This window comes from Oratosquilla oratoria, chromosome 28 (genome assembly GCF_046742065.1).
Source record: "Oratosquilla oratoria isolate Oo_2021 chromosome 28, ASM4674206v1, whole genome shotgun sequence".
Taxonomy (NCBI): domain Eukaryota; kingdom Metazoa; phylum Arthropoda; class Malacostraca; order Stomatopoda; family Squillidae; genus Oratosquilla; species Oratosquilla oratoria.
Genome location: NC_134804.1, coordinates 2,065,250 through 2,083,737, shown reverse-complemented (window position 1 = coordinate 2,083,737; position 18,488 = coordinate 2,065,250). Strand labels below are relative to the sequence as shown.

Here is an 18,488-nt window from a genome sequence, read left to right as displayed (position 1 = left end):
ACACAAGTCTACCGAGATCCATGGTATATTGACACTAATTATATAAATACAATCGCAAGCTTTCGGTTGTTACATACAACCATCTTCAGGCAGATAAAATGACAGGAAAAGGTCCATGTCAATTATGCTAAGGAGTTACAAAATGACAAGGCTTTATGGTTCCAGTGAGGTGGAATTAGGAGAGGTTCAGGTCAATCATAATGACTGCGGGGGTGGGAAGCTGGACGGTGAGGTGGAATTGGGAGAGGTTCGAGTCAGATTATAATGACTGGGGGGGGGGAACTGGACAAGATGTCCGTTGATGTTATATGTCATATTGTCGAGGGAAATTTTGACGCAGCCACAAAGGTAGTTCCCTCCTTTCACCGGAACTCAAACAAGCAGCCGTCGACTTGCGTAACAACCCAGACATCACAGTTCGACGAGCAGATAAGTCCTCAATATACGTAATACTGAACAAAGAAGACTACCTTTCCAAGCTTAACCTCATACTTTCCGACACCACAAAATTCAAGAAGATCTCCAGCGACCCCACCAGCAAACTCAAGGTATAGGTTAACAAACTAATCACAGCTAACAACGCAGCAATAGACCATCTACATATCCCCCCCATCATCGGTGAATATTCCCCAGGCTACATCTACGGTAATGTCAAGACGCATAAACCTGACGCCCCTCTCCGACCTATCATCTCACAGGTCACCACCCCTACGTACCGTCTGGCCAAGCAAATCAACGGCATCATCACACCCTATATACCCAAGAAATATTCGTTAAGATCTATCGATGAGTTTTTAGACATCCTTCACAGTACAAAGCCCCAAGGAATCATGGCATCGCTCGATGTACAGTCCTTATTTTCCCACGTTCCAATCCTTCCCACGATAAACATCATTATGGATAATGTTTACCACCACCCCCAACTGCCCCCTCCTAAAATTCCTGAGAATATCTTGAAGCAGTTACTCATTGCTTGCACGACCGAAGCCCCTTTTTAGAGCCCAACAGGACATCTCTTTTACCAAATAGAAGGCGTTGCAATGGGTTCACCGTTAGGTTGTACCTTTGCAGAATTTTACATGTGCAACCTGGAAAACTCAGTACTTCAAAACCCTGACATAAGACCACACCTGTACTGCAGATATGTTGACGACATTTTCGTGGAAATTAGGAACAAATCCCACCTAAGAGATCTCCAACAAGCCATGGAATCTTCCTCAGTCCTGAACTTCACATATGAGCTTCACCTACATCACAAAATCCCCTTCCTCGACGTCCTTGTCAATTCCCAAAATGACCGACATGAAACTAAAGTGTACAGGAAGGACACAGACATTGGACGATGCATGAATGCCGACAGTGAATGCCCCGATAGGTATAAACTGAGCGTCATTCGAGCATATTTAAGACGTACCTTTCGTAACTGTTCTTCTTGGGACTTACTTCACACAGAACTCTTGAGACTGAAACAGATACTCATCAACAACAATTACTCAAACACTATCATAGACAAAGAAATCAACCTCTTTCTGACACGTACCCAAACTCAACAGGAACAAAAACCCACACAGACTATACACAAAATTTTCTTTAAGAATCAAATGACACCCGCATATAAAACTGACGAACGGGTCTTAAAAGAAATCATCACAAGGAATGTCACATGTATCAACCCACAAGAAAAACTAGCCATAATTGTATACTACAAAAACACAACCGTCTCTAGCCTGTTCATGAAGAATAACCAGACAAAAGATAACAACACCCTAAAGCAAGCGAATGTGGTTTACCAATACTCCTGCTCCGAAGAAGGTTGCAAACTTCTGCCTAACATGAATTATATTGGTGTTACCACTACTTCACTTAGCCGAAGGCTCACAATGCATGCCCGCGATGGTAGCATACGGAAACATATGACTCAATATCACAACAGAAATCCAACAAGACAAGACCTAGTTAACAATACCAAAATACTCAAACACTGTAACAATCACAAAAAACTACACATCCTGGAGAAAGTCTACATTTCACAACACACACCAATCATCAACATACAAACAAACACATTAGGCACTTTACTCTTAAACAAAGAATCCGTCACACCAGTACAAAATTTCCCTCGACAATATGACATATAACATCAACGGACATCTTGTCCAGTTCCCCCCCCCCAGTCATTATAATCTGACTCGAACCTCTCCCAATTCCACCTCACCGTCCAGCTTCCCACCCCCGCAGTCATTATGATTGACCTGAACCTCTCCTAATTCCACCTCACTGGAACCATAAAGCCTTGTCATTTTGTAACTCCTTAGCATAATTGACATGGACCTTTTCCTGTCATTTTATCTGCCTGAAGATGGTTGTATGTAACAACCGAAAGCTTGCGATTGTATTTATATAATTAGTGTCAATATACCATGGATCTCGGTAGACTTGTGTTTAATCTACCCCTGGACTATAAGAAACATATAAGAAGAATGGAAAAAAACAACTAAGAAGATAGTTGAAACTGAATTAGCATTGGTCTTTAACAAGACATGTCTACAAGAAAATTTACTGCCAAAATATACTAATATATATATATATATATATATATATATATATATATATATATATGTATATATATATATATATACATATATGTATATTTGTGTGTGTGTGTATTTACCTAGTTATATTTACCTAATTGTATTATACGGGAAGGGGAGCTATGCTCGTGGTGACTTTTTTTTTTTTTTTTTTTTTTATCTCGCAAGATCAAGTTTGTGTTTAAAGTCTTGTATTGTGTTTCCACACTATTTTTTCATCCAATTTGTTTCATATATCTATCACTCTGTGTGGGAAGCTGCTCTTTTTCAGGTCTCTTCTGTACTTATCCTTTTTGAGTTTCATTGCATGTCCTCTTGTTTCTCTGTCCCACTTTAATAGGTCATCTCTATCAAGGCGACCTTTCATAATTCTGTAGATGGTTAGTAGGTCCCCTTGTTCTCTTCTTTGTTCCAGGGTTGGCAATTCCAGTTCGGCCAGTCTTTTTTCATATGTCAGGTTTGAAAGTGTTGGGGCCATCTTTGTCGTTGCTCTTTCTATTCTAATTTTCTTATATTCTTTTTTGTACTGGGTGACCATATCAGCGCTGCATATTCCAGTTTTGGCCTTATCAATGTTTGTAATATTTTCTTAATAATTTCCTTATCCAGGTATTTAAAGGCCACCTTTATTGATCTCAGCAAATTGTATGTTTCTCCGACTATTTTATGCATATGTTTATCTGGCGACATGTTTTTGGTGATGGTTACTCCTAGGTCCCTTTCGGAATTTACTTTCTTTACTTCTTTTCCATCAATTTTATACTGTCCTGATATTCTCTGCTTGCTTTTTCCAAATTCAATTATACTGCACTTCTTGATGTTGAATTCTACCTACCATCTCTTGCTCCACTCTGAGACTTTGTTCAGATCACTCTGTAATGAGTCACAGTCTATTTCGGAGTTTATTCTCTTTAATAATTTTGCGTCACCGGCAAAGCAGTTCATGAAACTTTCAATGACTTCGTCCATGTTATTTACATATATAGCAAACATTATCGGAGCTAGTACTGACCCCTGTGGGACGCCACTACTCATTTCTTTCCATTTTGAATATTTGTTTCTGAGCACCACTCTCATTTTTCTTCCATGTAGGAAGTTCTCCATCCAGTTCAATATTTTCCCATGCATGCCTCCTATTGTTTCCAGGTTATATAGTAATTTTCTGTGTTATACCTTATCAAATGCCTTTTGTAAGTCCAGGAAGGCACAGTCTGCCCAGCCATCCCTTTCTTGCAATATATCTATCAGTCTTGAATAGAAACAAATCAAATTAGTGGTACATAATCTTCCTTGTCTGAATCCAAATTGCCTCGGGTTCAGTATATTATTCTCCCCAGATATTTTGTCCATCTATCTTTGATGATTCTCTCACAAATTTTAACTATTGTATTCGTTAGGGACACCGGTCTATAATTTGTTGGGTCTTCCTTATTTCCCCTTTATATATTGGCACTATATTGGCATTTTTCCAGTCTTCTGGTAGTTTTCCTTCTGTGAGTGAACATTCAATTATTTTGTATATTTTTCCTGTTAGTTCGTCTATACATTCCTTCAGTATCCAGTTTATAACTCCGTCCGGACTTGTTAACGTCAAGCTTTAATATTTGATTCCTTATTTCATTCTGAGTAATATTTAATTTCTTCAATGGAGGAAATCTTCAATTCTTTGATCACAGTTTTGCAGATTTTTGCATTTTTCCAGTCTCCTGGTAGTTTTCCTTCTGTAAGTGAGCATTCAATTATTTTGTATATTTTTCCTGTTAGTTCGTCTATACATTCCTTCAGTATCCAGTTTATAACTCCGTCCGGACCATGAGACTTGTTAACGTCAAACTTTAATATTTGATTCATCATTTCATTCTGAGTAATATTTAATTTCTTCAATGGAGGAAATCTTCAATTCTTTAATCACAGTTTTGCAGAATTTTTCCTCCTTGGTGAATACAGATTTGAAATGATTGTTCATAATATCAGCCATTTCTATATCCTCTGTGTATTCTCTTTTACCTTGACGTAATTTAAGTATTTCCTGTTTATCTTATAGCTTGCCGTTTACATATCTATAAAATAATTTAGGTTGATCTTTACATTTGTCTATCATGTCTTTTTCATAATTTCTCTTTTCTTCTCTACGTATTTTTACATATTCATTTCTTAGTTTGGTGTATATTTTCCAATTCTCATATTTTTTTTCATCTTTTCCAGGCTTTATCTCTTCTGTATTTTGCCTCACTGCACTTTTTATCATACCAGGATTTTATATATACCCTTTCCTGTTTTTGTCTAGGTACATACTTATCAACTCCTTCATTATAGATTTCCTTCCAAATTGTCCATTTCTCTTCCATCTTTGTTTCTTCATTATTTTTTTTTCCAATTTGCCTCTCTAAAGAATTTTCTAAGTTTCCCAAAATCTATTTTGTTGTACATTAATCTTCCTTTTTTGTGTTTTTCGTTAATTTCTATATTTGTTTCTTCATTTAATGCTGGAAGACACAAGAAAAACACTAATTGAAATACTAAAGAAAGAAAGAAAGAAATCGGGTAATTATGGGTGATTTTAACTCGAAAGAAATATGTTGGGAAGAAATGACTGTGAAAGGTGGAGAAGATCACTGGGGAAACATATTACTGGATTTGAATTATCATTGCCGACGCCCTACCAACTGAGCTATTGACCCTATAAAATGCTATAAAATTGAATACGGATGGCACTTGGCCGTCGACTTAGTTCCTCGGGAACAAGATTAACTTCCAGGATGTAGAATATCATAGGGTTAAAAGCTCAGTTGTTAGGGCGTCGGCAATGAGACATTATGTGCCCGGGTCGAATCCGGGGACAACAGTTGGAATTATTTGATCGACATTACCGTTACTGGTGATTCTATTCAGGTATGAGTACGACGATAAGTCCATCAAGGAAAACAAACTGGTCTAACCACTAGATAAGTGCCCTGGCCCTGCGTAAAATTAAGTATGGTTAGCAGTTAGCCGTCGACTTAGTTCCTCGGGAAATAGATCAACTTCCAGTTTGAATGATTATAATGGAACAATTGTTCAGTTGGTGGAGCGTTTACAATGACAAATCACGTGCCCGGTTCGATTCCAGGGACGACAGTCGGAATTATTTTATATATATATATATATATATATATATATATATATATATATATATATATATATATATATATATATATGTAGTTGGTGGAGCGTTTACAATGACAAATCACGTGCCCGGTTCGATTCCAGGGACGACAGTCGGAATTATTTTATATATATATATATATATATATATATATATATATATATATATATATATATATATATATATATATGTAGTTGGTGGAGCGTTTACAATGACAAATCACGTGCCCGGTTCGATTCCAGGGACGACAGTCGGAATTATTTTATATATATATATATATATATATATATATATATATATATATATATATATATATATATATATATATATATCAATTTACTATTGATCAGATGTGAGAAAAACAACAATATTACCATCCACCGTGGCTTTCGTGTAGGATGGGTGCTGGCTGAAAAAGCGTGAACTGGAGGGAAGTGAATAAATGATGCTCACAGCAGCTTTGTTCAGGCCCTGATCGTACTGTTGCTTCAGTGAGACTCACCTGCATTCCATTATGAAGGAAACATTTGATTGTTCTGTTTCGCAATAAACGTAAAAAAAGAAAATCCTCTTGCCTAACACCCAATTTCAGCTTTTTTAAACCTGTAAACTCCTCCCTTCTCTCCCCTTTTTTCACTCTTACATGTTCACTTCTATCTCGCTTACTTTATTTTCTCTTTCCTCTCCCATTTATCTCACATATTTTAACCATACGCTAATACGCCCATGCTCTTATCAGCCGCACACTCTCATTGATTTCTAAATCCGACCACCTAACTAATCTAAACACTCCGAATCAGCACAACAGTTGAAAATGTTCTCTGATTAAAACGAGTCGTCGTAATACACCACCATTAATTAAGTACGGGGAACTATAGTTATTTCAACCTTCTTAGTAAAATCCACAGCCAAAAATGGTGATTTTGTAAACACAAAGCTGATTCAAGTTCAAATACAATATACATTTACTTCTATCTGTCACCCATCCAGAGCCCTTACATGCCTAATTGTCGCCTCGGGGCAAAATTCTCAGTGACGACCCCCCCCCCCCTCCCTCCCACTTCCCCCATCACCACTTCCCATCTCCACCATTCCCTACTGCATATTATAACTATTGGCTTGCGAAATAATTAAACAGATTTTAAATTTTGTATTTAATGTCCCTATTTATTGCAGAAAGGATAAGGCAAAAATAGTTCATATTCTGTTGAGTCTGACGCAAAATTGGTATATTACGGTAAATATTCAGGGCTCCTTTGACCTTTTTTCTTATAATCATTTTGTCAGTGTTGTGGGCGGCGTGTCCAGACTAGAATTACCGCCCCACTAAATGTGCCGCTCCGGGGCATATGCACCCCCCTCTCCATGTGAGGGCCCTCCACCCATCTTACTTTCATCACCTCCATACCTTACCGTTCCTGTGTGGCGAACAAGCCCCCACATATGCTATGTCGGCTTATGACATCGCAACCCCAGCAGTGGGAGCAACCATGAATTGATAGACTGTGTAGAAATAGTGGGCCTTCGGCCTCATATTAATTGTGTGTAGAATAAGTATTTAGTTCTCCTATATTGCATGTATTTGTATCCTCATAGAAACACACTTCAGGCCTATGCCCGGCAACCCTGTTCCAGCCAGAGGTAGGCTACTTTTCGGTACTCGAGGAGAGTACTTAAAGGGTTGCCGGGGTCAGGTCGCGGTCAGTCTCCTTTTAGGCCTAGTCTGGGCCGGGTGTGTTAGTGTATGTACATAGTGACGTCAATAAAACCCAGAAGCTAAAACCGACTGTCAATCTTCCCGGTCGTCACTAGCCCAGTAACGGCATCTAGTTACATTGGTGACCACCGGAGTTTGGACACGAGTACACCCAGCCCCCCTTCTGATCTGGTTCATCGACAACTTGTGTGACTACATGGACGCTCGTCAACCCCACCACAGCCTTCGCAGCTCAGAAGCACCTCCTCGCTCGACGGCACGACCGCCCCTTCGCCTGACGTCCCAACCGCTTCCAAGCTCGACGTCACACAACCGCCTCCTCGGTCGACGTTACGACTGCCTCCCAGATCGACGTCACGGAATCACCCTTCGCTTGACGTCACACAGCCGCCTCCTCGCTCGACGTCACACAGCCGCCTCCTCTCTCGACGTCGCCTCCTCTCACGACGTCACAACCGCCCGCCGCCGCAGACGTCACGTCCGCTTCTTCGCTCGACGTCACACGGCCGCCTCCTCGCTCTCGACGTCACGACTGCCTCCCAGGTCGACGTCACAACCGCCCGCCGTCGCCGCCGCTCACGAGCAACTCTGCGCTTCTTCGCTCGACGTCACACGGCCGCCTCCTCTCCCGACGTCACAACCGCCGCCGTCTGCGCCCTCTGGAGGGAGTTTTCGCTCTCACTGACGTCGCTCACGGCCTATTCTCCCGCCGTCGCCGCCGCCGACGTCACACGCGCACCACCCTTTGACTTCACCCTCGGCCGGCTCCACGATGGATACCACTCCGCCGCCGCCGCAGCCATCGCTGACGCCGCCGCCGCCACCGTCTGCGCCCCTTTCGGAAGTCAGCACTTCCACTGACATCGCAGACGGCCTATTCTCGTGCTGTCGCAGCCGCTGCTGGCGCCGCTCCACAGCTTCCTATGGATACCACACCGCCGTCGCCGCCGCAGCCACTGCTGACGTCGTCGTCGCCACCGTCTGCGCCCCTTTCGGAAGTCAGCACTTCCACTGACATCGCAGACGGCCTATTCTCGTGCTGTCGCAGTCGCCGCCGCTGCTGGCGCCACTCAACAGCTTCCTATGGATACCACACCGCCGTCGCCGCCGCAGCCACTGCTGACATCGTCGTCGCCGCCGTCTGCGCCCCTTTCGGAAGTCCGCGCTTCCACTGACATCGCAGACGGCCTATGCTCCCGCTGCCGCAGTCGTCGCCGCCGATGTCGCCGCCTCCACAGCTTCCTCCCTCCTTTGACGTCACCCACGCCCCGCCTCCCTGCTTGGACATCACGATTCCACGCTTCGCAGGGGAAGGGGGGTAAATGTGGCGAACAAGCCCCCACATATGCTATGTCGGCTTATGGCATCGCAACCCCAGCAGTGGGAGCAACCATGAATTGATAGACTGTGTAGAAATAGTTGGCCTTCGGCCTCATATTAATTGTGTGTAGAATAAGTCTTTAGTTCTCCTATATTGCATGTATTTGTATCCTCATAGAAACACACTTCAGGCCTATGCCCGGCAACCCTGTTCCAGCCAGAGGTAGGCTACTTTTCGGTACTCAAGGAGAGTACTTAAAGGGTTGCCGGGGTCAGGTCGCGGTCAGTCCCTCTCTTGTACTCATACCCAACAGAGTCGACCCAACCAGAATAAAACCAACGAAACTCACCCGAGTTTCCTTCATTCCTTCGGCACCTAAGCACAAGTGACATCACCGTATGTTACACCTGCATCCTTTACTCTCATAATTTCAGTTAGTTATATTCCTTCCTTCACTGCCTTTTTTACGCGTTTTCTTTGGGTACAATTTCTTTTACATCTTCTTCATCTACTTTTGCCTTTTTTTTCTCTCTCTCTCGGATTGACTTCTAGATTATATGTTATTGTCTTTAACTTATTATGAATACTTTTTAAACTAGCAAACTCTTTTTTTTGTCTTTTTTTAGATTAGTCATTCTATTTACATATTACAGTTCTTATTTTCCTTTTGGGCTGCTCTGTGCTTGTTGAATATATATATTTTTTGTACAGTATATTCTACCACCGTCATCAGTGCTTAATTGTTGACAATCTTATTTTGGGTAACCCATCTTTCTTATATCATTAATAATTCTACTACAATCAACATCTTGTTCCTGTTCAGGTTTGGTACCGGAATCGAAATTACCTCCGCCGGTCGCTGTCGACTCAGCCTTTCAACTGCCTTTGATGTTTTGATTTCCTTTTTATTGTTTTACACTACTTTACTTTCCATTACTTTGAATGAAGGGACCCCATATTAATATACTTTTTTTTTTTTTTTTTTTTTTTTTAGTGTACGTTTGTGTGTGTGTGTAATTCACCATGGTCTTTGGAACACGTGTTGAACTCGTGACCGACAGCTATTTCCCGTGTGACTGATCTATGGGTAATGCTGTGACCTTACACTTACACACCCAACTCGCCGCCCACGAGAGTTGGAGTAACGACTCGAAGTGCAGCTATACTTAATTTATTTCAACCCCGGGCAGGATTCGAACCCGGACCGCTGTAATGACAGTGAGGGACTCTACCAACCGTGCCACCAAGTCGTACGTGTATGTGTGTGTGTGTGTGTGTGTGTGCAGGGACCCGACATGGGTGAGTGCCGCCCCGGGGCGAGTCGAAAAGTGCCCCCCCCCCCTCCACACACACACACACCACCACTACCACCACCTTCCACATCTGATGGTCACTAGTACGATTCACATGTAACATTTATCCACAAAACAACGTTTATACACACATCATTCATACACACAACTCATGATAAATAAACCATGCATTAAAAGTACATTAGGGGGGATTTGGTTTACCTTCTTTTCACCAAAAGTGCCCCCCCCCCCCCCCAAAAAAAAAAAAAAAAAAACGTGCCGCCCCGGGGCATTGCTCCCCCCCCCCCCTGCCCCTCCTCTTGTCGGGGCCCTCTGTGTGTGTGTGTGTGTGTGTGTGTGTGTGTGTATGTGTGTGTGAATGAGTGTGTGTGTGTGTATGTGTGTGTGTGTGTGTGTGTGTGTGTGTAAACACACACTGACACACTTCTATAGGGTGAACCATCTGCAGCATTCAAACTTTGACAACATGTTTAAAAGCCTGAAAATCCAATTGTATCCTACCATTACTAACACTGATATATCACATGCCTGACACGTGATCCACATGCATACAAGAAAGTACTAGACAGACACAAGTATTTGGCAATTCTTGCAAACCTTCACATTTTCTAATGATAAAAATCTGACTCAGATAATGCAACGCATCATCGCCACCACTCAACAAGTACATATTGTCACCAGACAGTTTATTAACCTTTTCCTTACACCTACCAAGCTACAATTGTAACTCCAACCCATACATCATTTTACGTCACATTAATGAACATAAATACATTTTTTAATACTTCCACTGCAATGCAACTAACCCACTTCTGGTGGCAACGGTCCTCTACGAGCACCCACGCCCGTCCGAAGAGACACCGCTCACACCACCAGAGTATCGCAAACCTAATGGCCACACATTGGTAGCCAAACCAACGGCTACATATTTGTGCTGGGCGGTGGGCCCACGTCCCCGAAGAGGAAACCGCCCGTCCACGACTACCACGCCCGTCTGCCGTCTACTGTCTTCCCGCTTGCAATACTAGAGTAACCAAAAACTTACGGCTACATATTAGTGCTATAGCGGTGGTGGCAACCCGCTACCTCTCGACCCCACCGGTACCCGACTAAAACCGTCATCACCTGGCCGATCTGTCAACTACCAGGTCATCTACCATCTGCCGTCTACCAGCTCGCCTACCCACCAGCTCGACTGCTGTTAATGCCTGACCAGGTTTGCCGACTGGCACAGGTGTAACCTGCAGTTGTAGCAATCTCGAAGAGACCGCTCGCACTGCCAGTGGAGCCAGACTAATGGCTACATATTTGGTGTGCAGCGGTGGTGGCAGCAAGCTACCCCCCACCCCGTAACATGTCTGAGTAACCATTCACCGGTTACACGACTAAAGTCGTCAACCCAGAGCAGTGATTCCCAGCAACGCAACACCAAGACTTCAATCAACCCAACGCATCACTGCACCAAACCCCAATCAAGTCACAAGAACTCCCAGTACAATACATCGAAGCCCAGTATCAATCAAGCCCAACGCATTGGCTTCAAGCAAACGATTTTATTTAGAGCACCTCCCAGAGAGTGACGCATCCTATACACCACCCCTCCCCTCCAAGCGACGATTGAACTTCTACACACTCCACTCCCACAACCGACCTCGCCAGCCTCCCGAAACGTAACCTAAGCAAACAGCCACTCCGTAAGTAATCTTACTCATCCCCCAGTAGGTCACCAGGGACCCAAGCCCAGAGCGCTGACTTCAGAGTCAGCAGTTCCAAGCGACTACATTCGGCAACGAATCCCTGCCCAATCCGTCTACACACCACCGCTCCGAGCGGTGATTGCAACCTCTTCCCACTCCAACACCCTAACCCACCTTGCCAGCCATCGTTAGTAGTAATTTACGCATATAAACTAGTCTCAGTTAATCTTTTCTAGCACGGAACCTAACGAGACCTCGACACTCCACCCCCTCCACGCCGTGACCCACGTCAAGGACCAGGAACTTCGCGTCATCCAGAAGCTGACCTCAATACTCTACCCACCTCTGCACCTACACCACCTCCCTCCACGCCGTGACCCACGGCAAGGACCAGGTGGAGATCGGCCACGTTTATTCAACCACCTCTGCCCACTCTACCACCTCTCTCCGCTCGAGGCACGTCAAGCCGTCAACAGCAACATCAACAAAATTTCACGACAACCCAACAACAAACGAACTCCTTCAATCTACCGTCCCTACCAACATAATCAGGAGAAGATTATCAGTTCGTCAAACCGGTAAACGTCCTCTTTATTTCATTGTATACCCATAACTACACAAATACATCCAATATAAACAGCAAGTTACAAACAAACTAATAAGTACATACACATACAGGAGAAACAATTATTAACTAAAACATTAAACTGAGCCAATATACTAAAACGTAAAGTGATAAATACTCACATAATTCACTGCTAATTCTTCAAATCAACATAACTAAAGCACTCAACAGAATTGACGTATATAGGCGTAAAATAAACAATACACAACCAAATCTTCGAATCCACATAGATCTACCAAAGTAACTATACATATCAGCCAACAGCTATGTACTGACAAATAAACCAATAATACACAAACAAGTGCATACATAAGTGTAGCTTCCAATATATCAGCTCAGCCAACAACTAAATACAGACAAACAAATACTAATAATATTCTATACATAATACCAAACACTATTTAAACATTAATTCTCAGATATAAAGTGCATTTTTGACACGATATGCTGGCAAGTTATTTTTCAAACGTAATCTATAAAAAACAAAGGCTACATAACTATCAAAAGTTACAAACCACAATACTAAGACACACTAACCATAATATCAACCCCGCCATCATGTATACTCAAATATAACAACTCAATATCACATTAACCTTAAACTAAATCAGACTAACACACCCAGCAAATATGCACAGCTCAGCATATTCTACCCACACCCTCCAACCCTACCCGCCCCTAGACAGACTCACATGCAGTCTCCCAAAGCCAACACATAGTGTAAGTGCTACCCGATTCTCACTAAACTAGTGAAAATAGAACCACACATCTCATTGAAAAGAGATCCCAAACTACTGTGACAGACATATTCCCATAAATTCTCATCAAAAAGAGAATAGTCAGTGATAAACCATTTTAGTGCAATATATATATATATATATATATATATATATATATATATATATATATATATATATATATATATATATGTATATATTACCATAGCTTACTAAATACATTCCGAGATATGATAATACGGAAACAGCAAATTCCAAATGTGGATGAACTAACAATTTATATAGCTTGTTACTGAGAGATGGACATTTGAAGTCAAAAGATCACGCAATCAGTTCTAGAGTCTTGTTTGCTTTCTAGGGGGGCTGAAATACACTGCTTAGATGATTTGAGATCGTTACTAATAATTACGCCGAGATTATTTCCCCTATCCACTTTTGTTAACGGATTTCCAAATAATTTGTAATCGTACTAACTGTTATTTTTACCTATGTGCATAACCTTGCATTTACTTGTGTTCATTAGCCACTTTTCAGACCATTGGTGTAATTTATCTAAATCTTCTTGAATATCTAATTGGTTTAAGTGATCATTTGCCATTCCGCACAGTTTGGTATCATCAGCAAATTTGGAAACAGTAGATTTCAATCCGTGGTCTATATCATTTATATATATTATGAATAGAGGTGACCCAAGAACGGAACCCTGAGGAACTCCACTCCTAACATTTATCTATCTAGAAGTTTTTCCATTTAAAACAACTCTCTGTTTTCGATCATTCAACCAATTACTAGTCCAACTTAATAGGCTACCACTTACTCCGTGTGAAGCTAATTTAGTAAGTAGTCTTTCGTGTGGGACGGTATCAAAAGCTTTTCCAAAGTCAAGATATATTATATCTATGTTGTTTCTTTTGTCATAATTAGAGATGACTGTGTTGTAGAATTCTAGTAAGTCACACAAGAACGTTTCCGTCTGAAACCATGATGGCTATCATTTATCAAACAGTCACTTTCTAAATGATGTTTGATAGCATCTCTGATGATAGTTGTCATCCTTTTTCTTACGGTTGAAGTCAAGCTTATAGGCCTATAGTTTTTTTTTTCATCCTTTTTGAATATGGGAGTAACGTTAGCTAGCTTCCATTCTCTTGGGACATCTCCGGATATGATGGATTTCTTTAGAATATTTTTTAATGGAACAGCAATTTAAATTTTCATGTCCTTTAAAGTTCTTGGAAGCCAACCGTCAGGCCCTAGTGTTTTATTAGCTTTGAGTTTCTCTATACACCTTTTAATTTTTTCTTTTGTTATATTTACCGTAGTAAGTTCACCCTAGATTTGTCACAGGAGCTCACCTTGAGGTGTTTCGTTTACAAATACTGAGCTAAATAGTTGTTTAAGATATCACACATTCCTTCGTTTGAATACTCAATTTAACCGTCAGCAGGTAATAGTAAGCCAATGAGATTCCTAATAACCTTTTTTATCTCTAATGTAACTATAGACTTCTTTGAGACTTTAGATTTATCAACGATATTCATTTTATATTGTCGTTTTCGTTTGTTTTTATTGTCTTTTTAAATCTCTCTGTATTTATACATAACTTTGATAGTCATTAGGTGCACCCGAGCACTTGTATTTTTTATAAGCCTGTCTCTTTTTAGCAATATTTTTTTTCAGTTTCTTTGTCAAATAATTTTGGGTGAGCCTGATTTGGGAGACGTCTGTCCTTAAATGGGATGTAAATATGAATCATCTTAGTAAGCGTATTTTGAAAAATTTCCCACATCTGATCTACAGGTCTTTCGCTTAATTTTGCCTCCCAATCTGTAAACTGAAGCTCCTGGTATAGTCCTATGAACTCGGGTATTTTAGAAACATAAGTATCTATTCTAATTTTTTGTTCTAGCACTTTGAATCTAAGTTGTGATCGCTATTTGCAATAGTTTCACCAACCTCTACATCGGTTATCATGCTTTCGCGGCTAGTGATCAATAGTTCGAGTAAGTTTCCATGTCTTGCGGGTTCTTTTGCATGCTGAACTAAGTAATTAAAGGGTCATCCAATCAATGTCAGTAGAATTGAAATCACCCACGATCAATAAGTCCCGGTTCCAGATACTATACAGTTCTTGAAACAACAGTTTGTCGTTTTGCTTATGATAATGTCTTTGGCCTATACATTACACCTACATTCATTTTTTGTCCATTTGTTTGGGTTAATTCTACCCACAAATTATCATATGTTTTCTAGCTGAGGTCACGGAGCAGACGAGCTGAGATCACGGAGCAGACCTTGTGTTACTGTATAAAGTAAGTATAGGCAACCCCACAGAAGACCGCTGATGAAACTGTTTGTACATACATATACGGGACGACTGCTGCAGTCACTAGAGAAAGGAAACCAGGGGAGACATTCTCCCTCAGACTCGGTAGGGGAGACATTTTACCTTTGAGAGACGTCCCACGCTTGTAAATATCGTAAGTCTACCTCAATAAATCTAAAGTCTAAACCAAGACTTTAACGTCACCCCGCTGACCCTTTAGTGTAGCCAGAACAAACGGGTACACAACCACCCCATCTCAGCCATATCTTATTTAACGTCGTTTTAACATCTTTGATGGAGTTATTTTTTTTTCGCGGCTATCACCCTGAAGTTTTCCGAGCAGTCGAGACTTACCTTGCCAAGAGGAGGGTGGACGTCATGGTAAAAGGACCGATTGATGTAATGGTTGCCGAATTTGCCGAAATGAACCTCATCCCATCTGCACGTAAAAATAAAATAAAATAAAATAAATAAATAAATAAGTAAATAAATAAATAAATGAATAAAAAAAATATGATAAAACATAAGACACTGGAGTCAAATCTGCACAGCGAGGTGCCTATGAAAGTGCGATTACTATATCACGCAATCACATTTTCCTTTTATTTTTATTTGAAAGATCTATTCTTTTTTCTATGAAATTATTGAGTTAGGTTAAGTTATGTTAGGTTAGACTATATTATATTAGGAGCATTTGGACAACATATGTTTCATTTTATATATCCATGCTTGCGTGATTCTAGATTTTTACAGAAATTCTGGAGAATATGTACCGTCCAAATTATTTTGGAGTAATGATATCATCAAGTGTTACGTATATCATAAGGTAGTACTAACATATCCCCATCAGTACATAGTTGCAATTTGAAAATGAGTGGCCATGCATGAAATACAAGTGCTATGGCATAATTTAAACAGTGACCAGCAACAACGAGGAGGTAAATTCACTCTGAAGTAAAGTTCTACAAACATAAAAATGTCCTCATAGAAAACAAAACAGTCATTGTGACTTACACAGTACCGTCAGGTTCGCTGAGGCCTATCTGGCGGGACGCCACAGCGAGGAGTGTCACGGACCCAAGTGCGAACCAGAAGTGGCGTGCTGCATCGCGGTCCCTGTAGAATCCATGTCAGAGGATGAAAGCCACAGATCAAAGAATGAAATTAAAACCTTCATATAATTTCTTTCTCCTCTGCAAAAGAATTACAGCTCCAAAACACACACACACACACACACACACACACACACACACACACACACACACACACACACACACACACACACACACACACACACACACAAATTGGGTCAGAGATGCAGTGGATAGAAAAAATGTATTGTGGTATATGGACTAAAAGAAAAACATGGTCTGGCGAGGTACATGAGGGAAAAGGAAGAAAAAGAAACAGCAATAGAAATCCCAAAAGGAAATTCAGGATGGAGATCAGGATGTAGAGAAAGACATCGACGATGTGTATAGAATTGGTCATTATTCTAAGGAAAGAAACCTAACCCTAAAGATAAAACTAAGATCACAAATGGTAGTAGAAGACATTTGAAATAGTAGGTAAATTAGCAAGGAGTGAACATTACAATAAGATATGGCTAAAAAGAGAAATGAGTATTGAAGAATTAGAAAAAGAGAAGACATTAAGCGATGAAGCTAAGGAAAAAAACGCGAAGAGAACGGAGACCGAAAGCAAGGAATTATATTGGAGAGTAATCAACATGAGACAGAGAAAATGGTACATCAGAATGGGCGAGCCAAAAACGAAAAAAAAAAGATGGAAAAAAAGTGGCCTATACTAACATCGACGGGTTAATTTCAGGACTGAATGAACTTAACGACTACCTATTAGAAGAAAAACCAGACATAATGGGAATTGTGGAGACTAAATTAAGGGGTGCAATACCACCCATCCATGTTGAACAAGGGCTATACAATTACTGGATTAAAAACAGAAACGAGAAACAGGGAGAAGGAATCATGTTCTTGGTCAAGAAAAAATTGAATGTGACATAAATTGCGGAGGGCAAAGGTAATGTAGAACTGATCATGATAAAGATCGAAGACAAGGACATGAAAAGTAGAAAGTTTGTGGTGACTTATGTGCCCCCAAAAAAACGAACGCTTGGAAAGTGACAAGCATATGAAAATGCTAGAAGATACAAGGCATTCATTAAATGTGATATTAATGGGCGGAAGTAACCTGGTAATTATGGGGAACTTTAACTGCAGAGAAATTTGTTGGGAGTGTGGTGCCGTCGATTGATTTAGTGTTTAACCAAGAGCACCTCCAATGGGAGTGATCAGAGATACCCACATAAGAACGATTTGGGAAATAAAAAAAATCAAGGTATACGCTGCCACCACCCAATCGTCTATATGGATATATCTGACCATAAATGGAAACTGCTCCTTGTTATTCACGTCTGACTCCGTCCCCTTTCCTCAGGTCGTTCGGGGTTGGTTCTGGGTAGCGAAAAGGCCTATGCCCAAGTGGGGGTAGTAAAAGAAAATAAGCGAAGGTCTGCTATGTGTTAATTATTACACTGAAGCAAAAATATAGTAAGGAAATACAAAAGTATATTGTGGTTTTCTCCAACTAATCTATTGATCCTTACAATATGAAAAATATATGGGTATGCGAGACATTTAATAACACAGTTTTTTCTTTCTTATGGGCATCATAAGTAAGGTCACAGGCACGTGGAAAAACGTAGTTATTTACGCTCCAACCTTCCGGTCACTGTATAAGTCTACTTACAATATTGTGTCTACCTTCAAGCACTGTGTCTACCTTCAACCCCGTATTCTTATTAGAGAACGATCACAGACAGAATTGTACTCTAAGGATTACACCCTCATAGCTAATGTATATACGCAAAGTGTTTGTGAAGTACACTCCCTTAAACCCCTTTTTCCATATCTGTTATCGGAATCATTTTTGGCATCAGATTCAAAACTTAATAATAATGGTAACTATCTACCTACTATATCTGCACTATATCATT

General features: G+C 40.8%; 1 protein-coding gene across 1 annotated transcript in view; it reads right to left on the bottom strand.

The window, feature by feature from the left end:
* Positions 1 to 17,397, bottom strand: part of LOC143040194 (protein O-mannosyl-transferase 2-like) — a 103,570-nt gene extending 86,173 nt beyond the window's left edge. The window contains exons 1-3 of the mRNA XM_076210860.1: positions 17,387 to 17,397; positions 16,487 to 16,588; positions 15,827 to 15,911 (exon numbers count right to left, since the gene is read on the bottom strand). Coding sequence (XP_076066975.1) covers positions 15,827 to 15,911; positions 16,487 to 16,588; positions 17,387 to 17,397 — 198 coding nt within the window. The remainder of the gene's footprint in view (positions 1 to 15,826; positions 15,912 to 16,486; positions 16,589 to 17,386) is intronic.
* Positions 17,398 to 18,488: the final 1,091 nt, after the last annotated feature.